At 43.0% G+C, this 24,565-nt stretch overlaps 1 protein-coding gene across 1 annotated transcript; it reads right to left on the bottom strand.

Moving 5' to 3' along the window:
- Window positions 1-102: 102 nt before the first annotated feature.
- On the bottom strand, window positions 103-24,366 carry LOC311048828 (uncharacterized protein). The gene is made up of 21 exons (XM_084062139.1): window positions 24,166-24,366; window positions 22,487-22,666; window positions 21,936-22,056; window positions 20,056-20,270; window positions 19,404-19,499; window positions 17,811-17,970; window positions 17,538-17,609; window positions 17,272-17,387; window positions 16,430-16,552; window positions 15,765-15,863; window positions 7,342-7,434; window positions 5,524-5,646; window positions 5,282-5,380; window positions 4,386-4,483; window positions 4,166-4,277; window positions 3,700-3,812; window positions 3,451-3,592; window positions 3,198-3,334; window positions 2,904-3,021; window positions 2,452-2,501; window positions 103-1,971 (listed from the first exon to the last, which is right to left on the bottom strand). Exons 1-21 carry the CDS (start codon window positions 24,178-24,180, stop codon window positions 1,749-1,751), a joined length of 2,505 nt encoding a protein of 834 aa, XP_083918265.1. The 5' UTR covers window positions 24,181-24,366; the 3' UTR covers window positions 103-1,748.
- Window positions 24,367-24,565: the final 199 nt, after the last annotated feature.

Raw genomic sequence — 24,565 nt, 5'->3', positions numbered from 1 at the left:
CTACTCTCCCTCTGCCAGCCTAGGGAGAGCCCAGAACTGAGTTCATGCCTCCTTCAATGCATGAGGAGCTAGCATGCCGAATTGGTTTTAGAGTTTAGACTATCGGTCCAGTAAATTATTTTTTAAATAAGCCTTTCTGGAAACACTTTGTCTATAATGCTTTAAAAACATAATGCATTGTAATCTGCTTATAACACTGTATAATTATAGTTTTAGCACTTGCTTTACAACAATAACCATAATAGATTGTAAAGCATTTATAATGACCTACAAGCTCAAGTATCATACTACTTCATAATTGCTGGTCACTCACAGACTTTTTCTCTTGGTGATGAGGTTGTATTATAATTGTGGACTCGCTGCAGAGCGAGCACACTAATGTTCTTCCCGCTTTATATTTATCTATAAATTCTGCCACTTTTTTTCGGCATCAAACTACTTCCACTGTTCCACATACTTTGTGCTAGTAATTCCATTCAAACTTTAACATGTTTAGCTATACACAGTCGGATGGTGTGCTTGTATTCAACTTTTTGAATTTGTTTTCTACTTTTTAAAATATTTAACTTAAAAAAATATTTTTACATTCCTTATTATGGGAGTCTATGAGAAAAAAAGATCTATACTTTTAGAGCTATCCCAGTGGTAAAAAGTAACAAAACATTGCATGAACGTGATGAGTCACTTCCCCAAAATAATTAATTAATAATTAAAGGTAGGTAAATGATTTTCTTTGGTTAAGTGTTAAATAGCTCTATATTCTTATAGTACTCATTGCTATTGCCCCCCCCTGATCTTAGAAAAAATATATATATTTTGTGTATGAAGAAAATACTATAGAGAAAAATGAAACAGCTACTTTATTAGCAGCTCATTGTTTTGATACTAGCTTGGAGTGAACTGGCTTTCAGTTATCTAAGAGGGTGGCAGGTTTTTATTACGTTAAATCACAGACCAAATTAGACTTTGTGGATGTGTTGGAATCAAAGGGGGGTGTAACTATTTGTCCTGCAGTTGTATAGCAATTTCTCTTAAAATAAATTGAAATTGACATCATTATTTGCTTCCAAATCGTTCATTTCAATGTCAATGTTATTGAACCTTTGTTTTAGATTCAGACTTCGATATATCCTTTTAGATAACAAAATTCACCACCATTCGAGCAACCTTTTTTGTGTTGAGGTTTGCTCTTGTAGCCATCTTTCCTGAGGGGTTGGGTACAGTACCATCTTTCTTCTCGTACACTGGGTAAACAGCGTTACTGGCTCAGGAGGTAGAATGGCCGCCTAGAAACCGCAAGGTTCTCAGTTTAGTCCCCAGCTCCTTCCGGCTTCGTTTCGAAGTGTCCTTGAGCAAGACACTGAACCATAGACTGCTCCCAATGTTTTGTGCCTTACATGGTTATACCTCCGCCGTTTTCATGTGAATGGGTGATGGAACATTGTGACACATTGTGAAATGCTTTGGATAAAGGTGCTGACCAGTGTGTAGTAAGGTTTCTGGAGATCCCACGTGCCGCCTGTCATCTTATGTCTGATCTCAGACAATTTTCATTGTTTTTCCCATGCTCATAGTGGAGAACAATGGCCCAAAAAAGCTGAATGAACTCTTTCAGGAAACTCACCATGGCTGAGTTCATTTCCACAGTCATTGAGAACCCCGGAGATACAATTATTTCTAAAATGTCAAATATAAATTATAGGTTTACATCTTTAATATAAATATGTGTGTTCATTGTTCAATAAAGTTTACACCTCGTTACTGTCTGTGCTGCTGAGAGAGTCTGAGGGGGCAAGGTGGTCTGATTGTCCCTGTGGGGAGGTCAGGTTCAGATAGCCCATCTCTGCAGACCAGGACAGAGGCATGGTCAGACTGGACAGAGGAGAGGAGGTGGCCTCTGCCTGCTTGATCTCGCTGCTTTGAATGATGTCCAATAATCCTCTCATGTCAGAGTATCCAAGCATCTTCCCGCTAGAGACCGAATCAAAAACATGACATGAATTTGATGTTAAGTTTTGCTGTTTTGAAAAAGGTGTCACAAGATGACAAAAGTCACACACATCATGTCCTGCTGGGCTGGGTGCTGGATAAAAAAGTCTACATTAAATAACAATAAAATTCGCACACCAGAATGCTGCTCCCATCGTGTTTTTTTTTCTTCATTGGTGGTAACGTTTCGAGCCGGGAGGCTCTTCCTCACCTTACCAAAGGTAAGGTCTGAGGAAGAGCCTCCTGGCTCGAAACGTTTCCACAACAAAGAAAAATATAACTCGATGGGAGCAGCATTCAGGTGTGCAGATTTTATTGTTATTTCAAGTTTTGCTGTTTTGCCATGAAAATGGGCATTACTGAGTTTCAGGGTGCAGAAGTCTACCATACCAGCCCTGACTAAAAAGGATAGTCATTTGGTATTTTTAAACAAAATGTGGACCCCAGACAGTTCAAACCTACCTGGAACTTTGCAGAGGGCTAGATGTGAGGAAAACACTCTTTGATGCTTCCTGATGAAAATGAGCAGACAAAGAGGATTTAAAAAATCATATATCAAATCATACGATTTCTGACCATCTATCAGAAATTGTTCCGTTCCTTTAGTATTGTCAATGACAGGAAGAATGACTAGCACTACAACTCCCCTTTCTGACTGATCAGAATGCTTTCACGTTTAAATCATCTATGAGTTAGGAAAGGCAGAGCCTATAAATAATACAATAAAATCTGTTGGACATAATGCGAAAAGATCACCTTTTTATCTGTTTTTGTGTCGGTGCAACACATATGCACCAGAAAACAATGTAAGGGACAGAATACATGTAGAAAAGAGACAATTCCACAAAAAGCAGATCTGTCTGAAATAAAGTGTGCCCAACTCCAGATTCTACCCGCATACACTGTTTCAGCACCTCTGCAGTGTGCAGCAGTTGGGTGTTTCGCAGACTGCGTTCCAGCGCTGCAAGCCGATTAGACAGCTGAAGCGTTTTATTCTCCAACATCTTGTTTTCCTTCTCTAGGAAATCCACCCTAGAGATGAAAATGTGAAACATCACACTGTCAGTGTAAAAGGCAATATGAACACGGACAGGCCAAATGTGCAGCAAATGTAGGAAATCATTGATTATTAATTGACGCCTTTATGTTTCACATTTATGGGAGGGTAAGGACGGAGTGGAGAGGCGATAGAAGCATAGGACCAGTACCTGCGTTTAGACAGAGAAGCTGCTGAAATGCTGTCTTTCTTGATGTCCTCCTCCTCACTAAGCCTTTTCAGTAAGTCCCTCTTGTCAAACAGCAGCTTGTCACTCGCTGCAGTGATGTTTGCAATCAGCTCTTTCTCCTGGATAGAATAGACAGAGATCATAATTAGAGTTCTCTATCGGGTGTTTTTTTTTAATTAATCGTTCAACACAAGGCAGTGCATGACTTTAATAGGATAAAGAAGTGTAGATTTACCTTTGCTAAAGAATGGACATACAAAGACACCTTCCTCTCCAGGTCCTTAATCTTGTCGTCACGGCATTGGGTTTCATCGTCAAGCTTCTGTTTGGCTCGATGGAGTTTGGCCTTTAGTTTTTCATTCATCTCATGGTACTTGCTGTTAAACAGAGCATCAAAATCTACTCGTTTATACTCTTTCTGAGTGATGAAGAAAGAAAATAATATAAAATCTAATAATAATATCATATAGTATTGGTACTTTACGTTCTCTCTGAGTCTAGACATCGCAGGGCGTCACATATCTCTTCTTTAAGACTCTCACACTCGTCCTGAGTGGCCAGCAGGCGTGTTTCTGATTCTTGATTGTCGGCGCACACCTGTTGCCCAAAATTACACTGTATTTGTAAGTAAAGCATTATACAGTCTCTCTCTATGCATCTACAGTATGTATGTCACAGGAGCCATTGTGGCATGCCCACGTGCATCTACAGTTGTGGTATCTGTTAAATGAATATTGTCTATTGTCACTTAAGTAAGTAAGTAGCCTTGAGAACCAATGGTTCCCGACTCCGAGCCATGTGACATGGTTTTATGTCAGGAGCCTAATTCCTGTTTCCGTAGCATAAGCCAGCTTGATGTCCAAGAAATGAATTCAGACCGAAGCTATGTGATAGGTGTGAGATCAGCTTTCATAAATGTGGAATGCCTTCTCTGTCAGACATGTGCTTACTTTGTCATGTAGTGCCTGTAGGTCTTTGGCCTGTGTCACGGTGGAGGCCTCCAACTTACTGACGAAGTTCACCTCCTGCTGCAAATCTGTCTCTCTCTGCTTCCACAGGCTTCTGACAAACACACATTGTACATACAGAATATATACTGTAGAATTCTTAGATGAGTCATTTAAATGTTTTTTTGTTTTTGTGAAACATTATGGTGATACAATAGCCTACGTTTGATTGTGGAAGTCATTTTCATTGGTCCACACAGTGGCTGTGAGATGATGCACGTCACCATGTGAGTTCTGGAGCTGCTGCTGCAATCTCTGAACCTGAGAGGAGAAAGACATGGTTTTGACTTTAACATTTTAACCACATGAACCATTTAGCATCCCTTTTCTGGTTATAATAGGCGAACATTCTGAGAAAATTGTAGCTCTACAAGCTCACAACGCGTCACATTGCAAAGCGTTGTGAGCTTGTAGATCGGCTATTGCCAGTGAAGAGAATTGGTGTAGTGAAAAAAGGAGGGGACCAAGTAAAGCCCTGTGGGGGACCCCAGTCAACTGAAGTATATACTGTAGGGTTTAAGTGGTTAACATCCCATTGAACAAATCAGTGTTGTACCACTGGGCTGAATGACCATACCAGTGTTACTACATGTCATTGTCCCTTGTCAACATAGCTTACAGTATATACATGAACCTCAACCATTTTTCAGAGAATTACTTTATGTGTGAGATATCACACTCACATGTTACTGCACACACTTATGTACACAAAATGTGTGAAGACAGGGCCTTCTCTGCTAAATGAGTACAGTATAGTAAAGACTAGTGAAGTACCATTGTCAGTGAGTTCTATAGTATGTACATTAGTACCTTAGAGTACTTGGGGGACAGTCTATGACACACGTGTCTCAACCAATCAGCGGAGCCGATTGAGAGGCACACATTCAGATTTCCATATGGGCATAAATGGACACAAACACCACACACAGACATTCCCCAGATGTGTAGATAGATGACCATATCTCAACCATTGTCTTTTTACCCATGTGTGAAAAAGAAAATTTAATTAGTAGCATTCATTTGTTATTGCTAATTCAAATGATCGTCTGATTCACTCACTTCTGTCTCCATTGAAACAAGACATTCAGCCTGAAGGTTGAATTTTTCCTGTAAATTTCTGAATGCCTGTTTGCTCTGGGTCAACTCAGGTGCCTGGAGCTAGAAACACAATAACAACAAAAAACATAAACATTTTAGATCTACCGCACATAAGTTAAATGTTTAATACGTTTCTTTTTAATATTGGATAGTTAATTATTCTACACAGAGTGCAGACATGTAACTGTACAGTGAAAACCTACTTTAACCAGTTCATTTGCCTGGTCTGCCTGGGCCTGTACAGATAGGAGCAGCTGGTTAGCTTGTAGTCGCTGCTGCTGCAGCGCAGCTTCCATTCGGCTCACTTCCTTCTGAAGCGCTACCACCTGAGACACAACATGTCATAAATACAATAAATTCAAAAATATATCACCAGACTGTAGCTGGTAAATGTATTGTCACTGAGTGTTTAAAATACAATATGGAAACTGCCTTAGTTAAGTTGCATTGTCTCTATTGGCAACAACGCACCCAAGCAAAACATTTGTTTTCATTGATTGGATACTTTATTAGTCAGGACTGTAAACATTACGAGGTACAGTCAGACATTAAGGCTAAAAGAATAACACAAAACCGTCCTGGGGACTTGTTTCCATTGTGGTCCAATGTATTCAATTCATCAACATAGCATTACAAATAAAACAATAATACATGCCATTGTCTGTATAAAACCTGTAACCTTTCAGTGTGATCTTTGAGTTTAGACTGCTGGTAGTTCCATACATTTCTTGTGCTGCTGAATTGTAAGTTTGAAACTCCTTTTTGATATCAGAAATATATCACCGATTCCTCTAAAACCGTGACTTTGTCTGTGCCTCATTTTGTCTTGTTTGACTGAGTTCCCATTCAGATCCTGCTTTAACACCATCAACAAATAAAAAACACTATATGTACAAAGGAGAAAAACAGAAAATGGCGGCAGAGAATGTAGAGTTCCCCAAAGTTCAATACTTTGACCGTGTTTATTACATGCTCAGAATAGGCCAAATTATAGAACACAAAAACAAAGCTGCTTACCATAATTATGCCAATGACAGGCTAAAGGCCAAGCCATACATCTTGGTGTAATTATGGATTCAGATCAAAATTGTAGTATGAATGAAGCTTATAACAATGTGTACGCCATTTTGAAGAAGACTAATATGACTTTTAAAGTAAATTATCAATTTGAATCAAATAGCAATTAGGGCTGCAGCTATCAATCTTCTTAGCGATTATTGTATCGATTACTTTTTTGATTAATCAACTAATTCAGTATTTATCTTTTACTTATTTATAGTACATTCAATTGATTAGTTCGATTAACTGTTGCACCCATATCAGTAATAGCCTAACATCTATGGAGTCAAATAATACTAATGTTCCCAGTACAACCTTGGAATATGTGATACTGGTAATTACTTTGAGTAATATGGTGACAGAAAGAGGGTTAAAGGCATTGTAGGGAGTTCAGACATAATCAAAAAAAAAAACTGTTGTCAAACACCGCCCCTCCAGCAGTTCTTTTCCCCGACCACCAGGGGGTGACGCAGGGGGGACTTTTTAAATGAGTCATGCCCAAAATAGGTTGCCTTATGCGGATACAATTCGCGGAAATGCCCGACCCTACGGTTCTCTGAATTTATATTTTTAAATAGGCTCTTTCATGATAAATTGACCACATATATGAAGCTCAACAACTAAATTCTATCCAAACGATTTTTTAAAAGTAAATTATGTGCCTCAAAAAAGAAGTTTGAGAGCGTTTTAAAACCGAAAGTAAAAAGTTGATACGGGCACGGACGCGCACGGACACGCACATGCGTGCGTTAATTTACGACCCGGACATAAACAACATGAACATAAACAGAAGGGAAAATACGGATTTCAGACAGAGGACTGTGTTTCAATGAAGGAAAACACCCCAGCATCATTATATAGTGGCTGATAGAGGGGAGAAAATGCAAAAAATATATATATACATATTTTTTAAATTTAGGCTTAATGTTCCCTACAATGCCTTTAAATGCAGTGAAACTTACTTTAGCTAGTTGATTTGCCTGGTCATCCTGAGTCTGTATGGGTAGGAGGAACTGCTGCTGATTAGCCTGTTGCTCCTTCTGCAGGGATAACACCTGGGACAAACGTACAAAAAACCTGATCTCAACCTTGAGTGTACAAAAATACATAAACATACACTAGACCTACAACCATGGCCACAACCATGGAGACTGGGGTTCAATTCTTCTACAGTGCCTCCGGCTTGGTTGGCCGGGCGCCTGTTCAGCAGGGAGTGGAACTAGGAGGGATATCGTGTTCCTCCACATGTGTTACTCCCTACCAGTGACACTCGTCACTGTCAGGTTAAAAGAAGCGTCTGGTGACTCCCCAGGTGTATCGAAGCAGATGATGTGGTTGTTTATGTGACAAGGGTGAAATGAGGGGTTCTTAAAACTTTTGTAATTTGTTTTTATTGGTGCTTAATGTGTATAATTGCCTCATTTAACCCCACCATCTTATTATTTTTGTACCAATTATTATTACGCACTGTATTGTTTATAATTGTTTCCCCATGATCCCCTGGTCACATGTATTGAGAGACATTGAGTGGCAGAGCGGCAGTCACGCGGTCACGCCCAAGGCCACGGTCATGGCCAATGTCCCCAGACAGACTGTCACCACGGACAAATGAAAGAAGAGGGAGGTGTGGTTTGGCAGGTACAAAAGTGGAGGCGGGACCGTTTGAAAGAGAGAACAGAGCACCCAAGTGACAGAGGCGTCAGTGAGGAGAAGGACAGCAGAGGGGAAGGTTGTGCCGAGACACGGAGTAGAGGAGTGCATAGATGAAGTAGACATACCAGCCACCTAGGAGTTTGGAAGCCGAGGTGTGCCTACATTCAAAGGAGAAACCAAGAGGAGAAAGCGATCGAACCGAAGGGGAGGAAGAGGCGAGTGAGACCAGAACATATAAGGAGCGCTGAGACTGGAAAGTGGCGATAACGTTGCATACGCAACCAACTCAGCGCCAGGTGTAAAAACCTGGCTGGCGAGTGAGTATTCGAACAAGCAACGTTGAATCCCTGTATAACCACTGCCTGAGACAACGCAAATGTATCGTGTAAATGCACAGTGAACTGGTCTAGATCTCTATAATTGCAGGCGGAGAGAAAGAAGAGAGAAGACGAAGACGACTGGCCTCAAACCCTTTCCCATCTTACCCCCATATATGGACATGCAGCATTACCCCTGAACAAACCGTGTTGAGTATCTTGAAGCACTTTATTGGCACAGCACTTTACTTGAAAAGTATTTGTTGCACAGAAACCCCCCATGCTAAGGAACCCTTGTGATTAAGCCCCGCGTAATTTGCACAACTTTATAATTTATTTTATAGTTGTTGTGTAGATTAATTGTGTTTTGTATGTTTATATAGGTTTTATTAGTATAGTGTTTATTTGATTGTTTTTAAGGCACAGAAGCCAATGTATTAGGGACCCAATAAATATGACTTACCTTTTTTTGATACACTGTATTCGTGTCCAGTTTCTTAAAGGGATATTCTCATGCCAGTGTTGTATTCTCAAAAACCAAAAGTATTGAAACTTACCAGTTAACCTCGAACCTGTGAAAGCCTGAAGAAGAAGTTAAAGTGTATTCAAAGGGGACTTCCCTCTATAACAAAAGTGGCGTAGTCGACAAACAATTAGTTCAGATAGGACTCACAGTAATTACGCACCCAGCACTTTATTGTGCATTTATATTTTATTGTTGTGAGTTTTATTCTGGATTATTTATTAAAGGAGAAGAGTGCAATAGTACAAACAAATTGCAAGTCAAATGTGATACAATTTCGGCCCTGTTCACATATTTGGCGTAGTCGGCAGGACTGGTTGAGAACAAACACATGAGAATACCCTTAAGAGAAACTGTACTGTTTTGTTGTTTTTGTTGCTTTTTGTTTTTTGCTTTACGGATTCAGAATGATGATGATGGCGGTGTATCCCGGTGCCCCATGGTTACCCACCTTTGGTGGAACAGAAGGCGAGAGTAAATATAGGGAATGGAAAGACCAGATTAGAGGATTATTAAGTACCCAGGAACTACCAGAAATCAGGAAAGTTGCTATTATAATTAAAACGCTAACCAACGAAGCTAAACGGCAGATTAGTGTGGTTGAGGAGGGCGAACGCGACACAGTGGCAAAAGTTTTTAAATACTTAGATGCTTTATATAAAGAAACTGTCTCTGTCGCAGAAATGCGCTCACTATTCTATCGGTGCGCACAGCGCGCAGGAGAGAATGTACAAACTTACACCCTGAGACTTAGAGAGCTGTTTTGTGGGCTGCGGCAGCACGACCCAAGCACCGCTCCCTCCGAAGCCATTCTTCGTGATCAGTTTGTTATGGGTTTAGCTGAGGGCCCCCTGGGCCAAGCCTTAAAAATATATGCTCGACGACACCCAGATGAAGATTTTGCTGCTTTACGCGAAGAAGCCTACCTGTTAGCTGCTGAACATGGAACTACTGAAATAACGTGCCACGCTGTTAATCCTATTTCTGTCCCCTACCCTTCTCAGGACCCTGCTTGGAGAGAAAAATTAAAACAGGAAATCATGGACGACGTAAAAACTCAAATGCAAGGATTCACGCAGGAACTCATGAAAGAAATCAGACCGCTCCTCCGCACTGGCACCAATGACGCACGAGCGCGCACTCCACCGCCACCTGAGCGACGGTATACGGCCTCTCAGCGCTACGAATGGGATGAAGGAGGTAGGCCGATATGTAGCCAGTGTAGACAGGCGGGTCATATAGCGAGATTCTGTGGATCCGACCGAAGTCAGTTAAACTAGTACGCCCTGTCGCCGAGGTCCGGGGGGCAGAGGTGCAACGTTCACAAAAAAAGTTAAGGGCCAATGAAGTGTTTGTGGGGGAATGTCCGACAATTGGGATAACAATGGGGGGAGTCCAAATGAGGGGTTTATTAGATACGGGGTCTCAAGTCACATTGATGCAGCAGAGTTTGTTTAACGAAAAGTTCTCGCAAGATAAAATGGAAAATGGGCCTCTGGTGTTTAGCCTACGGGCAGCAAACGGCCTTGATCTACCCTATTCTGGCTATGCCATATTCGATTTAGAATTAGAAGGACTGAAAATACCGGGAAGAGGAATCGTAATTGTAAAAGATGAACATTGTATTGAGCCGCTGATCATTGGGATGAACGTAGTCCACGCAGTGTGGCATGCATTATTTAAACTCTCTGGGAGGTCTGTGTTTCCATGCCAACAGGAGAGGACACCATGGAAAAAAGCATTCGCCGCCTGTAGGAGAGTGGAGGCAGTGACCCACGAAGACGGAGCATTGGGCTATGTGTGGCCTGTCGGCCGACGGAGAATCCGAGTCCCCGCCCGCAGTGAGTTAGTAGTATGGGGCCGTGCCTGGAAAGGTCCAAATGGAGCCGAATACGAGGCCCTGATGGAGGCCATGCCGGAAGGAACTGATCTGGGAGTGGCCCGAGCGTTGGTCACCGTGCGTAATGGCCGAGTCCCCGTGCGCATCTGCAACCCCCACGCGTATAGCGTGACCGTGGGCAGACATCAAAAGTTAGGGAAGCTATATCCAGTGGAGGAGGCCGACGTCCGTGGACGACGAGACCTGAACCTGTCCCTAGGAACCGACGGAGCCGTGGAAGTGTCCCTGGTGAGCATCGAAGACGAGGGACCCGTGAAGACCTTACCTGAGGAGATGGAGGCGTTGACCCGGCGAGATGACCTACCTGACCAGCAGAGAGAAGAGCTGCATGCGATGATGTGTAAATGGAAGAAGGTGTTTGCAGTCCATAATGAAGATTTTGGGCAGACGGACGTGGTGCAACACCAAATACCAACTGGAGACGCGGCACCCATCCGCGAGAGGCACCGACCGCTGCCGCCCTCCATGTATAGAGAAATGAAGACCTTATTGAGTGACATGCTGGACAAGGGAGTGATAAAAGAGAGTTGCAGTCCCTGGGCAGCGCCCATTGTCCTGGTGAAGAAGAAAGATGGCAGCTGGCGTTTCTGTGTCGACTACCGTAAACTGAATGCCGTGACGCACAAAGATGCCTTCCCTTTACCTCGGATTGAAGAGACTTTAACAAGCCTGACCAAGGCTCAGTGGTTCTCCACACTCGACCTGGCCAGCGGTTATTGGCAGGTGGGTATGGACCCTCGGGATCGAGAAAAGACAGCGTTTACCACCCCTTTAGGACTGTTCGAGTTCCAACGTATGCCGTTCGGTTTATGTAACGCCCCCGCGACCTTCCAAAGATTAATGCAGCGATGCTTGAGTGGCCAGGTGACAGAGTCATTATTAGTGTACCTCGATGACATTATTGTATATTCACCTGACTTTTCCTCTCACATGCAGCACCTTGACCAGGTTTTCGAGCGGCTGTGGAGACACGGATTGAAACTGCGCCTCGATAAATGCAAGCTTCTCCAACCGGAGGTAAAGTTCTTGGGCCACGTTGTAGACAAAGAGGGAGTGCGCCCGGACCCTGAAAAGTTGGCTGCGGTAAGAGACTGGAACCCACCCTCGACTGTCCGCGAGGTCCGCGCTTTTCTAGGTCTGGCTGGTTATTATCGCCGCTTCGTGTCCTCATTTGCTGCCATAGCTAGGCCGTTAAATAGTTTGTTGATCGGAGTCCCGAATGATGTGAAGTCCCATCAGTGTAAAATAGAGTGGTCCCCTGAATGCCAAAACTCGTTTGATGCTCTTAAAACTGCCCTTACGCAGGCTCCAATACTGGCTTATGCAGATTATGACCGACCGTTTGTAGTGTATACTGATGCGAGTGGCCGCGGGCTCGGCGCCGTTCTGGCACAGGTCCAAGATGGCCAGGAGCGAGTAATCGCCTACGCCAGCCGAAGTCTACACCCTACCGAACAAAATGATGCAAATTATAGCTCCTTTAAATTAGAACTCTTGGCACTTAAATGGGCAGTGACCGAAAAATTTAAAGATTACTTAACTGGCGCTCATTTTACGATTTATACAGATAACAATCCTGTTGCGCATCTTCAAACAGCTCGACTAGGCGCGGTGGAACAGCGCTGGGCAGCCCAGCTAGCATCATTCACCTATGATATAAAGTACCGACCTGGAAAAAGCAATGCGAACGCAGATGCCCTGTCTAGGTTCCCTGTTCAACCTGTAGGAGTGGCCGTAGTGGAGTTGGCACCGGTGGAGAGAGAGGACGGGTGGGCTGGAGCTGAGTGGCGGGGAACACAGGATCGAGATCCGGACATCCAGATGGTGAAGAGTTGCGTAGAGCGGAGGAAACTGCCTACCCTTATGGAGAAGAGGAGTTGGTCACGGGAAGCCAGGCAAATGTTACGACAGTGGGACCGGTTGCGCATCAGAGACAATGTGTTGTATAGGCAAGTGATTGATCAGCATACACAAGAATGTTACTTACAGCTTGTTTGTCCAGGGGCGCGACGAGAGGAGGTGTGGAAAGGACTCCATGAGGCCTCGGCACACGCCGGAGTGGACCGGACTTTGGCGCAGCTTCGGCGCCGGTTCTACTGGCCGGGCATGGAGGGGGCGGTGCGACAGTTCCAGCGAGGTTGTGTTGCCTGCAGCCTACTGAAAGACAGGATAGAGCCCAGGGCCCCCTTACAGCCATTCGAAGTATCGTATCCTATGGAGGTAGTGGCTATTGATTTTCTCACATTAGGTAGGCCGAATGACGCATGGCAGAATATTCTTGTAGCAACCGATTTATTCACCAGGTACAGTTGGGCTATTCCAACGCGTGACCAAACTGCGCCCACGACTGTCCGTGCGCTTTGGACACATATTATTCAGCCATTCGGTTGCCCGGCTCGTTTCCATTCGGACCGAGGCCCGAATTTTGAATCCGAATTAATGCAGCAATTGTGTCATACATACGGTATTACTAAGAGTCGCACCACCCCTTACCACCCAGCTGGAAATGGGGGGGTGGAGAGGTTTAATCAAACACTGTTAAACATGTTGCGCTCTCTAGATACTGATCGCCAAGGCAGATGGAATGAACACTTACCTGAGTTAGTACACGCTTATAACAATACTGAACATGGTGCGACAGGTTATGCGCCTGCGTACTTAATGTTTGGTCGCCACCTGAGGCGTCCGGTAGATGTAGCATTAGGAGTACCGTTGTCACAAAATCGAATGGGAGTGGGAGATTGGGTGCAAGATCACCAGAAACGAATGGCCACAGCGTATAGGACAGCCGAGAAAAAAATGGTGCATATAGCAGGACAGCGTAAACAGGTCTATGACCGCCGAGCCGGTATGCCACCATTGTTACCTGGAGAGAGGGTGTGGGTACGAAACCGGAACCGACAGGGACAAGGTAAACTGGGCCCATGGTGGGACCCAGAACCTTTTGTGGTATTGGAGAGGGTGGGGGATGCGGGCCTAGTATACAGGATCCGACCTGAAAAAGGAGGGCGAGATAGAACGATCCATAGGAATGCATTAAAAGTGTGTATAGCCCCCAGGTCACCGATGGAGAGCCCCGAACCTGCCCCAGTAGCCGAACCGGTGGGACCAATATGGCCGCCTTATGTAGGGTTTTTCCCCGGTCCTAGGGAACCTGAAGGTCCGCGGCGCTCTGGAAGAGCGAACCAAGGACAGCCACCTGAGAGGTACGGGCATGACGTTTAGAACCAGTTGCCAGGGACTGCCAACGAAAAAGTAGGGGGGAATGTGACAAGGGTGAAATGAGGGGTTCTTAAAACTTTTGTAATTTGTTTTTATTGGTGCTTAATGTGTATAATTGCCTCATTTAACCCCACCATCTTATTATTTTTGTACCAATTATTATTACGCACTGTATTGTTTATAATTGTTTCCCCATGATCCCCTGGTCACATGTATTGAGAGACATTGAGTGGCAGAGCGGCAGTCACGCGGTCACGCCCAAGGCCACGGTCATGGCCAATGTCCCCAGACAGACTGTCACCACGGACAAATGAAAGAAGAGGGAGGTGTGGTTTGGCAGGTACAAAAGTGGAGGCGGGACCGTTTGAAAGAGAGAACAGAGCACCCAAGTGACAGAGGCGTCAGTGAGGAGAAGGACAGCAGAGGGGAAGGTTGTGCCGAGACACGGAGTAGAGGAGTGCATAGATGAAGTAGACATACCAGCCACCTAGGAGTTTGGAAGCCGAGGTGTGCCTACATTCAAAGGAGAAACCAAGAGGAGAAAGCGATCGAACCGAAGGGGAGGAAGAGGCGAGTGAGACCAGAACATATAAGGAGCGCTGAGACTGGAAAGTGGCGATAACGTTGCATACGCAACCAACTCAGCGCCAGGTGTAAAAACCTGGCTGGCGAGTGAGTATTCGAACAAGCAACGTTGAATCCCTGTATAACCACTGCCTGAGACAACGCAAATGTATCGTGTAAATGCACAGTGAACTGGTCTAGATCTCTATAATTGCAGGCGGAGAGAGAGAAGACGAAGACGACTGGCCTCAAACCCTTTCCCATCTTACCCCCATATATGGACATGCAGCATTACCCCTGAACAAACCGTGTTGAGTATCTTGAAGCACTTTATTGGCACAGCACTTTACTTGAAAAGTATTTGTTGCACAGAAACCCCCCATGCTAAGGAACCCTTGTGATTAAGCCCCGCGTAATTTGCACAACTTTATAATTTATTTTATAGTTGTTGTGTAGATTAATTGTGTTTTGTATGTTTATATAGGTTTTATTAGTATAGTGTTTATTTGATTGTTTTTAAGGCACAGAAGCCAATGTATTAGGGACCCAATAAATATGACTTACCTTTTTTTGATACACTGTATTCGTGTCCAGTTTCTTAAAGGGATATTCTCATGCCAGTGTTGTATTCTCAAAAACCAAAAGTATTGAAACTTACCAGTTAACCTCGAACCTGTGAAAGCCTGAAGAAGAAGTTAAAGTGTATTCAAAGGGGACTTCCCTCTATAACAAAAGTGGCGTAGTCGACAAACAATTAGTTCAGATAGGACTCACAGTAATTACGCACCCAGCACTTTATTGTGCATTTATATTTTATTGTTGTGAGTTTTATTCTGGATTATTTATTAAAGGAGAAGAGTGCAATAGTACAAACAAATTGCAAGTCAAATGTGATACAATTTCGGCCCTGTTCACATTTACACCCTCCCCAGACTAGCAGTAGGGGTTGGGGATATAAACATGGGTAGAATTAGCATTATGACTAAATTGGGGAGGGAACAGAAATAAAAGGTGATCGAAAAATATATTATAATGATAATACACTTACAGTCATGTGTAAAAGATATTTGGAACACACCGTTGATATTGTGATTCCTTGCATTACTATCGTTATTATGCTCTGCTGTGCATTACTGTTCTCAACAATAAGAAAGGGCAATAACACTAAACTATCAATCTTATCAATTCATTTAAGTTTTCACTCACTGCTTTCTCCATTTCTGCAAGGCATTTGGTCTGAGCAATGAGTTCTTCCTTTAAATCCCTGCAGGTTTGGTTGCTTTGGGTCAACTCGGCTCTTTGGGACTATAAACACACAACAAGAACAATGGTTATGGAGGGTTAAGGGCCGCCCACACCAAGCACTATAACTATACCTATAACTATGACTGTACAGTATATCATCCACCACGTCCACTGTCTTATTATAGTTGTGGTGTGGACTCTACCATCCACTTGAGTTATAAGTTAGTTTGTTTAAACTATATATTTATAGTAGGGCTGCAACTATCAATTATTAACTTAGCGAATATTCAATCTATTACTTTTTTGATCAATCGAATAATTGATGAAGCACTTAAGCCGATGTACAAGCTCACAACGTGTCGCATTGTCGTGAGCATGTAGATAAACTATTTTCAATATATTATATATTTTTTTACATTTTGCCTATATTAACAAGCCCAAAATTGGGATACATTATCAATCGATTATTTGATCAACTCATCGATTATCGATACTCTTTTTATAATCAATTAAATCGATTAGTTAGAAATGTTGCACCCCTAATTATAGATATAGTTACAGTGTTTGGTGTGGACGGCCCCTCATGTAGGTTTATATTGTTGGTGAAAGTGTACGGTGACACCTACTTTAGCCAGTTCATTGGCCTGGTCAGCCTGGGTCTGTACCGTCAGGAGCTGCTGCTGATGAGCCTGCTGCTGCTCATGTAGCGCGCCTTCGATTCGACTTACTTCCTTCTGCAGCGATACCGCCTGAGTGAAGAAAAATCTATCAATCAATATATTTCAGTCAGGGCAACTCACATTATTAGTACAATAATGTGTCAAATAGCATCTGCTATTTTCAAAAGGTTTTGTGAAATGGGAAATTCTGCATATAGTACTTTAAGTGTAATTTGATGCCAATATTTTTGTACTTTTACTTTAGTACAATTTTGCATACAGGACTTTTACTTGTAATTTCTACATTGTGTTATTGCTGCTTTTACTTAAAGGCATAGTGTGCCACTTTGCCCTGTGTTTACATAACAAATGAAAAATTATGTTTTTACCAATCATTTCCCTCTATACCTGCAGTTATCAGCTACTGGAGTAGTGTGGTGGCGTTTACCTGCAGAAACGCATTGCCCTCTCACTGTATTTTGGTGTTGGTTTTGGTAGACAGGGATGTTTTTGGGCTACCAGAACAAACAGTGAAAACACCAAAATATATCAGAGGGCAATGTGTTTCTGCAAGTAAACACCACCATGCTACTCCAGTGGCTGATAACTGCTGGTATAAAGGGAAAATATGGGTAGAATTGTATTTATTGTTTTGTTATGTAAACACGCAAAGTTAGATACTATGCTTTTAAGTAAACAATCAGAGTAGTTCTTCCATCACTGCTGATGAACTGTCAAATAAGTGCATTACAAGGATGCAAAGATGCATCCTTATAAGTGGACACATGCTCCCCCTGCTGGTCACCTACCGTCTCTTGACAGGACCTCTTCTCTGCATCGAGGGCTCGTACCCTGGTCCTCAGGGCTCTAATCTCCTGGTCTAGGCGCTCGTTTAACTCTTTGGCTTTTCGTAGTTCCACCATGTCTTCAGGAACACAGAAGGGTAACACAAATACAAATGCTGTCTGTGTGTGTGTGTGTGTGTGTGTGTGTGTGTGTGTGTGTGTGTGTGTGTGTGTGTGTGTGTGTGTGTGTGTGTGTGTGTGTGCGTGCGTGACCAAAGGGAAAACCATACCATGTTTCTTCAGTTTTTCCACTTCTTGTCTGAGTTTCTCTACCTCCTGCTCGGCTCCCTGCAACTCAGGCTCTGAAAACATGTGTGCAGGATGATATTTCAGACAGCTTATACCAGTTTTTACCCTATGTTGTGTGTGTGCGTGCGCGTGCGTGTGTCTGTGTGTGTGCGCATGTGTGTGTGTGTGTGTGTGTGTGTGTGTGTGTGTGCATACATTTTTGTATGAGTTAAAAAGCCTTTATAAAGCTGCAGAACCAGATCTACATCTCTCACCGTAAGCTCTCTGAGTCAAGTGGGCAGATTCAAGCTCATCAGTCAAACGGCGGATCTCTTTGTGGGCCATGGCTAGTCGACGGGATCCCTCCTCCAGATCCCTCTCCAGACGGGCACACTCCTGATCCAAACTGACTCCAGACCGCTGCATGGCCTCTGCCTGAAGACAGCAACACACACCAAATGAATCAGGATGGAGAGACAGTCAGTCAGGTCATAGTGATCACTATGGTCTGAAGGATAACTGTGAGTTGAATTGCATGTTGTTCAGAGGGTGAATAAGCCCAACTGCCAAGCATGCAGGGTTGGATTCTCTGTGGGGCATGGGGGATCTATACTTCTTTATTTATGTTATTATGTCATTAATTAAGAATACACTCTTATTTACAACTGAGGTCTGGCAAGGCAAGGCCTATTAAGGGCAAGGGGGCTAAAAGAAACCAACAATCAAGTTAAAACAATAAAAACAACACAATAAAAACACAGTGTACTACAGAGTCGAATAGACAACAATAATTAAGGACCTTACACACCGAGGGTGTTTTTTTCATACGAATAATACGTTTTTTTTTTAACCTTATAAAGTCAATGAAAGCTTCCACATCAGTTTCGGAGCGAAAAAGCGTCTTTTATTTATTCGGACCGAGTCCGAATTTTGCGTATATTCGCATAATCGCCGGTGTGTAATGACCTTTAGGGATAACAGTCTGAGGGACAGCAGTAGTTGTCTTTAAGAATGTCCATAACAGAGACTTTAAAAGCCAACTTAGAAATGAAAGCATCCAGTTTTAACGTTTTTTTTGTCGGTTATTCCAGTCTCTGGCTGCAGCTGATTGAGAGGACAACAAACTTTGCACAGAGGGGACCTTCAGCAGAATCAAATGGGGTGAGCGGGTGTTTTAGGCAGAAGATGAGGTGTGCAACAGCTGACACAGATAGGGGGGAGTTGATATCCCACTTCTGGTCAGAAAGAATCAAATACATGCATTTCCTTTTGGGAAATGTAGTCTGTCTGATATGTTTGACATTCATGTTTGATGAAAACATTAAGTTAACCACATTAACCCTGGCATCCCTATTTTTGGCAAATTTGAAAAAGAAAAAAACAACAAAAAACAGACGTAATTAAACAATAACAAAAATAGCAAATCTACAAACTCACAGCAGTTTGTAGATTGGCTATTTTTGCAATTTGTCATAATGAAGAATAGGGTCCAAGTGGTCGAGAAAATCCAACCCTGCATGCAAGTGTACATGTACTGATAAATGCTGTAACAAGGCACCTCATAAATGCCCCAGGAGGCTAAGAATTCCATTTACAGGGCTGTTAATAGTTGTTAAAGACAGAGAAACACAGCAGAGGAGACAGTGGACATGCTGCTGAATAGAACACATGCAAAGAGGACCTCGCATTCATGCTTTCATAGGTTCTGGACAGAAAGGAATGCCAGTAAATGCGTCTGTAAAACCTAATGTATACCTTCACAAAGCATGAATTAGGCTTTAGTGAAACTTTTGTTTCAGTGCCACTTTCATTCAGTTTGCTAGTCTTGTGGGGCATGCAGTAAGGTTACCCTTCATCAATGGACATACTGGAATGAAGGTGGTTTTGCTCTGAGCAGCCTTGTGCAGTCCGAAGAGTCTCTTCCATGGGCTCTGGCCACGCTGTGGTGCCACCTTGTGGGGAGACTGTGGGATAGGTTTTAATCACAAAGTTAGACAGTGGTGGTTGTCAAATCCAGTCCAGACTTAGATTACAGGTTTCTATCCGGTGGTACTGTACATTGCAGTCATCTGTCCCAAATCTAAATGTTTCCCTGTTCAGATGGGTGCAATGAAAAGCAGCAGTACATGGAGAATGTGGTCTCTCCAACACAGACATTTACAAATGAAGACTCATATGCAGATATGTCATGCCTTGTTCATAGGAATCTTACTGTCCTGAGGCTCTTAAAAATAAAGAAATAACATCAAACACTAGAAAAAGACACATCTCTACCTGAAAAGTCATAAGAGGAAAGCAATGATGCAAGCTCCCAGCAGTCCTCACCACTTGGCAATTATACAGAATGCAAGAAGTTCAAATTTTAGCAAAAGAGCATAATGTCTGAAATTGTTTTCAGTAGCTGCACTCCAACCGGAAGAGCTTATTATAATATATTATAATATTGCTAAAAGTAGCTAAAATAAAACCATGTTACGGTAGCACAGGGGGCTGGCAGAGGGCTCAGGGAGTTCCACTTACCTGGCCTACATGCTCTTTAAGGGCTTTGGCCTCGGCCTCCAGCTGCTTAACTGCTGGATTGTCTCCATGACCCTTGGGTCTGTCACTTTCCCTCCTGTCTAACAGGGAGGCTCTCTCCACAAGCAGGTAAGCTACCTGTTCACTGGGGCTGCAATGGATGATCTCTGCCAGACCCTGCTGGTACAGCATCTCAGCCACCTCACTTATCTGGGCATCTGCGAGAGTAGAGAAGACAAGTAGTGTGTACGTTATGCAAATGATAGCGAGTATAAAGTAACTCATCCTCTATGCTGTGGAATTGCCTAAAGTTTGGAATAGCAGGGAAGAGATCAGAGAATTGTCGTCCTTGATACAAGGACGAGCTAGTGAGTATGTGACAACCAATATGACTGGCAATGTGTCACAGGGTGGGAACATTGGAAACCCTGAAGTTCCCTGGATCCCACTTTGAGAACCACTGACTTATGTTTTACGTCTGCTAAGAGATGTCTCTTACAGTACTTGCTCAAGATACTGTGATATTCTGCCTAATTTGTAGTACTTTTTTGAATATACGTACATTTGATATTGCTGTCCTGTTATCGGACTTTGTCCTTGTTTTTTTCCTTCTCTAATTTGTACTATATTTTATAATTGAAAATCGTTGGGAGCTTGTGCGGAAAATAACTTCATCCATTACACCTGTAAGCTGCAGGAAGCTAGCGTTGAAGAAATTAAAGTTGACAGACATATTCCTGGTATGTATAGATGGATTTGTCAGCTGTGACTAATTGGCTGTGAACAATGGCTGACTGTCAGCCAAATGTTTGCGTGTCAGTACAAAGTGTACTTTATTACTGTGTCTGTTGTTGTATGGTTTGTTAGTGTATTTATTTTGTATTGTGCACTTATTTTTTACTCTTTTACTTTTTGCTGTTGTGACTCTTGTATTTCCATCCCAGCGTACAGAGTTAACTGAATTACTATGTCATTTTTGTGATTACAAAAAGGTTATTTAGCGAAACATTGCTGATCGACAAGCTCACTACATGTCACATTGCATCTACTATTTTCAAAAGGTTTTGTGAACTGGGACATTACATGCATAATACTGTACTTTAAGTGTAAAGTTTGATGCCAATACTTTTACTGAAGTAAAATCTTGCATACAGGACTTTTACTTGTAACTCGTTACATATATAATATAATAATATTTTTTAACCAATCATTTCCCTCTATACCAGCAGTTATGACTAAAAGTTGTTTTTGTGGAAATTTGATCTGGGACCCCAAAACAGACGTTATTGTACAGTGTGTTGTCACCTTAAGACAGCCACTGTTGTACAATATAGTGTTTCTAAATGCTGAAGTTAAGCAGACCTTTATTTTGAGTTCAGATGATATAAGAATGTTGAAAAAAGAAGAAGCCTGGATTGAAGCAAACCCCTAATTGTCATATAAAAGTTATATCAGGACTCTCAGGGATTTCACATAATTTAAACTAATGGTGTATTTATTTTATTTTATCTCCTAAAGATATACTGTGTTGTAAATGGGGCATTTAGCACACGCTCTTATACAGAACAACTTGCTCTGTGCACAAAGTGCCAGGTGGAGTAAACACCATGAATGCTGGCCAACCTTCAACTGTGAGTGTAATTAGATTGCTCAGAAAACAATGTGCTACAAAGTAACCGGGTAGCAGCCTAGCAAGTAGACTTCAAACCTCTAAATGACACTTATTCACATATTTGGCATCTATGAACAAGCTGTAACAAGCTGTAATAATAATAAAGTTGGATTCTGATTCTAATAAGTCATTGTTATTCTCTGGAGCTATGCTTTAAACTTGTGGCGCTTTATACTATAGCCTTATAGCCTTATAGTTAACGTTGACCCACCTTGCAGGAACATGAGGCGATGTAGCTGTAACCTCAGCTGGTCATTTTCGTCTTGTATCTCCTGAGCCAACGCATCCTTTTCTGCTGTGTACGTACGGATTTGCTCCAGTGACTTACGCACCTGAAAGACACGGGTGCAGTAAGACACAGGCAACCTGTCAACCCAGGCCATACTGGTAACTTCACGCGCGCACGCACGCACTCACGGTGGCTTGCTACTCGCTCACTCTCCTCACGCCTCCCTCATGTACCAGAGAACTGCAGAGCGGATCACGACTGTTTGATTCTGTTGTACAAGTGCCACGGTGGGATTACTGTGGTTCTATGCCTGGGCCCCACCATGGAATCACTTGAACCCTAGAATTCGTATTCTGGGTGTTTCATAAAAGGTAAACATTCTGCGAAAATAGCAGATAATAAGCTCACAACGTTTTGCAACACGATGCGTTTCTGAGGTTGTAGATCAGCTATTTCCAGCAAAGAGATTTGCTGTATAGGGAAAAAAAACTAGTGGACAGAGGAGAGACCCCTGTGGAATCAGGCTCACTTACCTCAGTCATCTCTACAACGTGTTGTGAGTGCTGTGAGTCCAGATCACGACTCACAGTGACCAGCTGACCCTCTCTGTGTTGGAGGGTATGCCACAGGAAGCACATCTGACCCCTCAAAGGGGTGCTAGGAGCAAGCCCCCTCTCCTGGAGCCAGCTAGCAACCTGGTTCAGCTCATCCTCCTCCAAGGCATTGCAGAGACAAGGGACACAGACACACATAGCAGCATTAGTATGGATTGGTGGAGGCAGAGTAGGTTACATTTGGTTTTATTCTTTGTATCGCAGTCAGTATCTGAAAAAGTTGAATTATAACCTGTCATACCGCTTTGATAGGGGGAGAGATATCGTTTTACATCAGAAACGGATTCCAATACAGCAGGTACATTTATGTGGGCTAGATATTTCATTTGGACAAATTGACAGACCCGGGTTGGATAATCGACGTATGGGGCAATTAGATCAGAGAGGTGTGCCGAGTTTTAAACTGGGAAAACTTGTCTCGGAAGAGCAGCGTAGGGCCAGGAGGGCTGCCAACCCTCCTGGATCCTGCAGGAGTCTCATTGATTTCGACCACATCTCCTTCTGGACTCCTGGATTGTCATTTCTCCTTGATTTGGTATCAAACTCCCAAAATTCACCAGAACACAGGAAATTACATCTACTATACGTTAAAAAGTTTCTGGGGGAGGACAACCAAACACCCTGCTTGGGGGGTGTGGTTAGTGCATGCAATCATGCAGAGATATTCACTTTTAACTAATGAATGCTCCTTTTTAAAGATGGATCTTACATTGCTTAAGTCATAAAATCAATTTCTAAAGGCCTAATCTTTGCGTTTTAATGGATGACATTGTACCCATCATTTTCCAATGCTAGTAAAGCAGCCTAAGCAGGCAAGCCTGATAAAAGAATCAAACGCACAAAATTCACCAGAATACAGGAAATCACATCTACTCTGTTAAAAAGTATTCGGGGGAGGACCCCCAGAGGGCCCAGACCCCCGCTTGGGGAGTCCCCCCTCCCCAAAGAAAAGCCCTGCATACAGTGGCTGTGTGTGTGTGTGTGTGTGTGTGTGTGTGTGTGTGTGTGTGTGTGTGTGTGTGTGTGTGTGTGTGTGTGTGTGTGTGTGTGTGTGTGTGTGTGTGTGTGTGTGCGCGCGCGCGCGCGCGCGTGCGTGGACACACGAGTAAATGAGCGGCGTCAACAAATAAAGGGAAACGTGACAAACGCTACAGCTGTGTGTGTGGTGACTCTGAGCTTTTGTACTGCTGTGCTAGTATATGGATAACGTTCTTCTATCCTGCTTAAACCCCTATGGCTTAAACACTCTCACTGCTGCCATTGTCCGTAGCTGGTCTTCAAACCTAAAGCAACATCGTGGAGAAGCAGCTTTTCTCCAGCCAGTCTGCTGCTCTCTGGTAAACAACTGCTCATCAACTCTTTCTACTACTCTGCAGCCAACTGGGACTAATGTGGGACTGCAGAGACAGCTGTGAATGCTTCTTACTGCAGCTGTCTCGGTCTATAATAATAACTCTTATCACCGAAACATACATATTATACATTCAGCCACATATTTTAGTTGGTGCAGTTTGCAGTGCGAATAAGCCACATATATAGGCCTACAGTATAAACCACTTTTAGGAAATGGAGGGAAATTAAATAAATCTGTTGCCTACCTCTTGTTGCTCCATCTTGAACCCCGAGAAAATAGTTGATGTTTGTCGCTATTTTTTCAGTAACAATCGAGTCCGACGAAAAACATTGAATCTGTTTCAACTGTCACTTTTCACGAAATCAAATGAAAAATGTTTGCATCGCATTCCAGAACTAGATGAATGATTGTGAGTCGGACACAACGAGGCTGAGTGGAGCGCTCACGTTTCTCCTTCATGATTAGTTAAGTTAACGGTACAAGACAAAGAGTGGCAACGGGCAGCAGCTCTGTCTGGAGAATGGAATGAAGACTGGAAACACACACTGCTGCTTCACTGGCCAAACAAGGCAAATGTCTTTATGACAAGCAGTGGTGGTAAAAAGTACTCTACATTTTTTACTTTAAATAAAAGTACCAAAACT

This window comes from Gymnoscopelus microlampas (genome assembly GCF_963454915.1).
Source record: "Gymnoscopelus microlampas genome assembly, chromosome: 7".
Classification (NCBI taxonomy): Eukaryota; Metazoa; Chordata; class Actinopteri; order Myctophiformes; family Myctophidae; genus Gymnoscopelus; species Gymnoscopelus microlampas.
This window is presented reverse-complemented; position numbering and strand designations above follow the sequence as displayed.

Excerpts from the sequence above, each read along its gene's own strand:
- LOC311048828 (XM_084062139.1), bottom strand. Across the intron at positions 19,500-20,055 it reads TTAAAGAGCATGTAGGCCAG|TCTCCCCACAAGGTGGCACC; the intron begins GTAAGTGGAACT and ends CCTATCCCACAG. Across the intron at positions 16,553-17,271 it reads AGAGGTCCTGTCAAGAGACG|GCGGTATCGCTGCAGAAGGA; the intron begins GTAGGTGACCAG and ends TTCTTCACTCAG.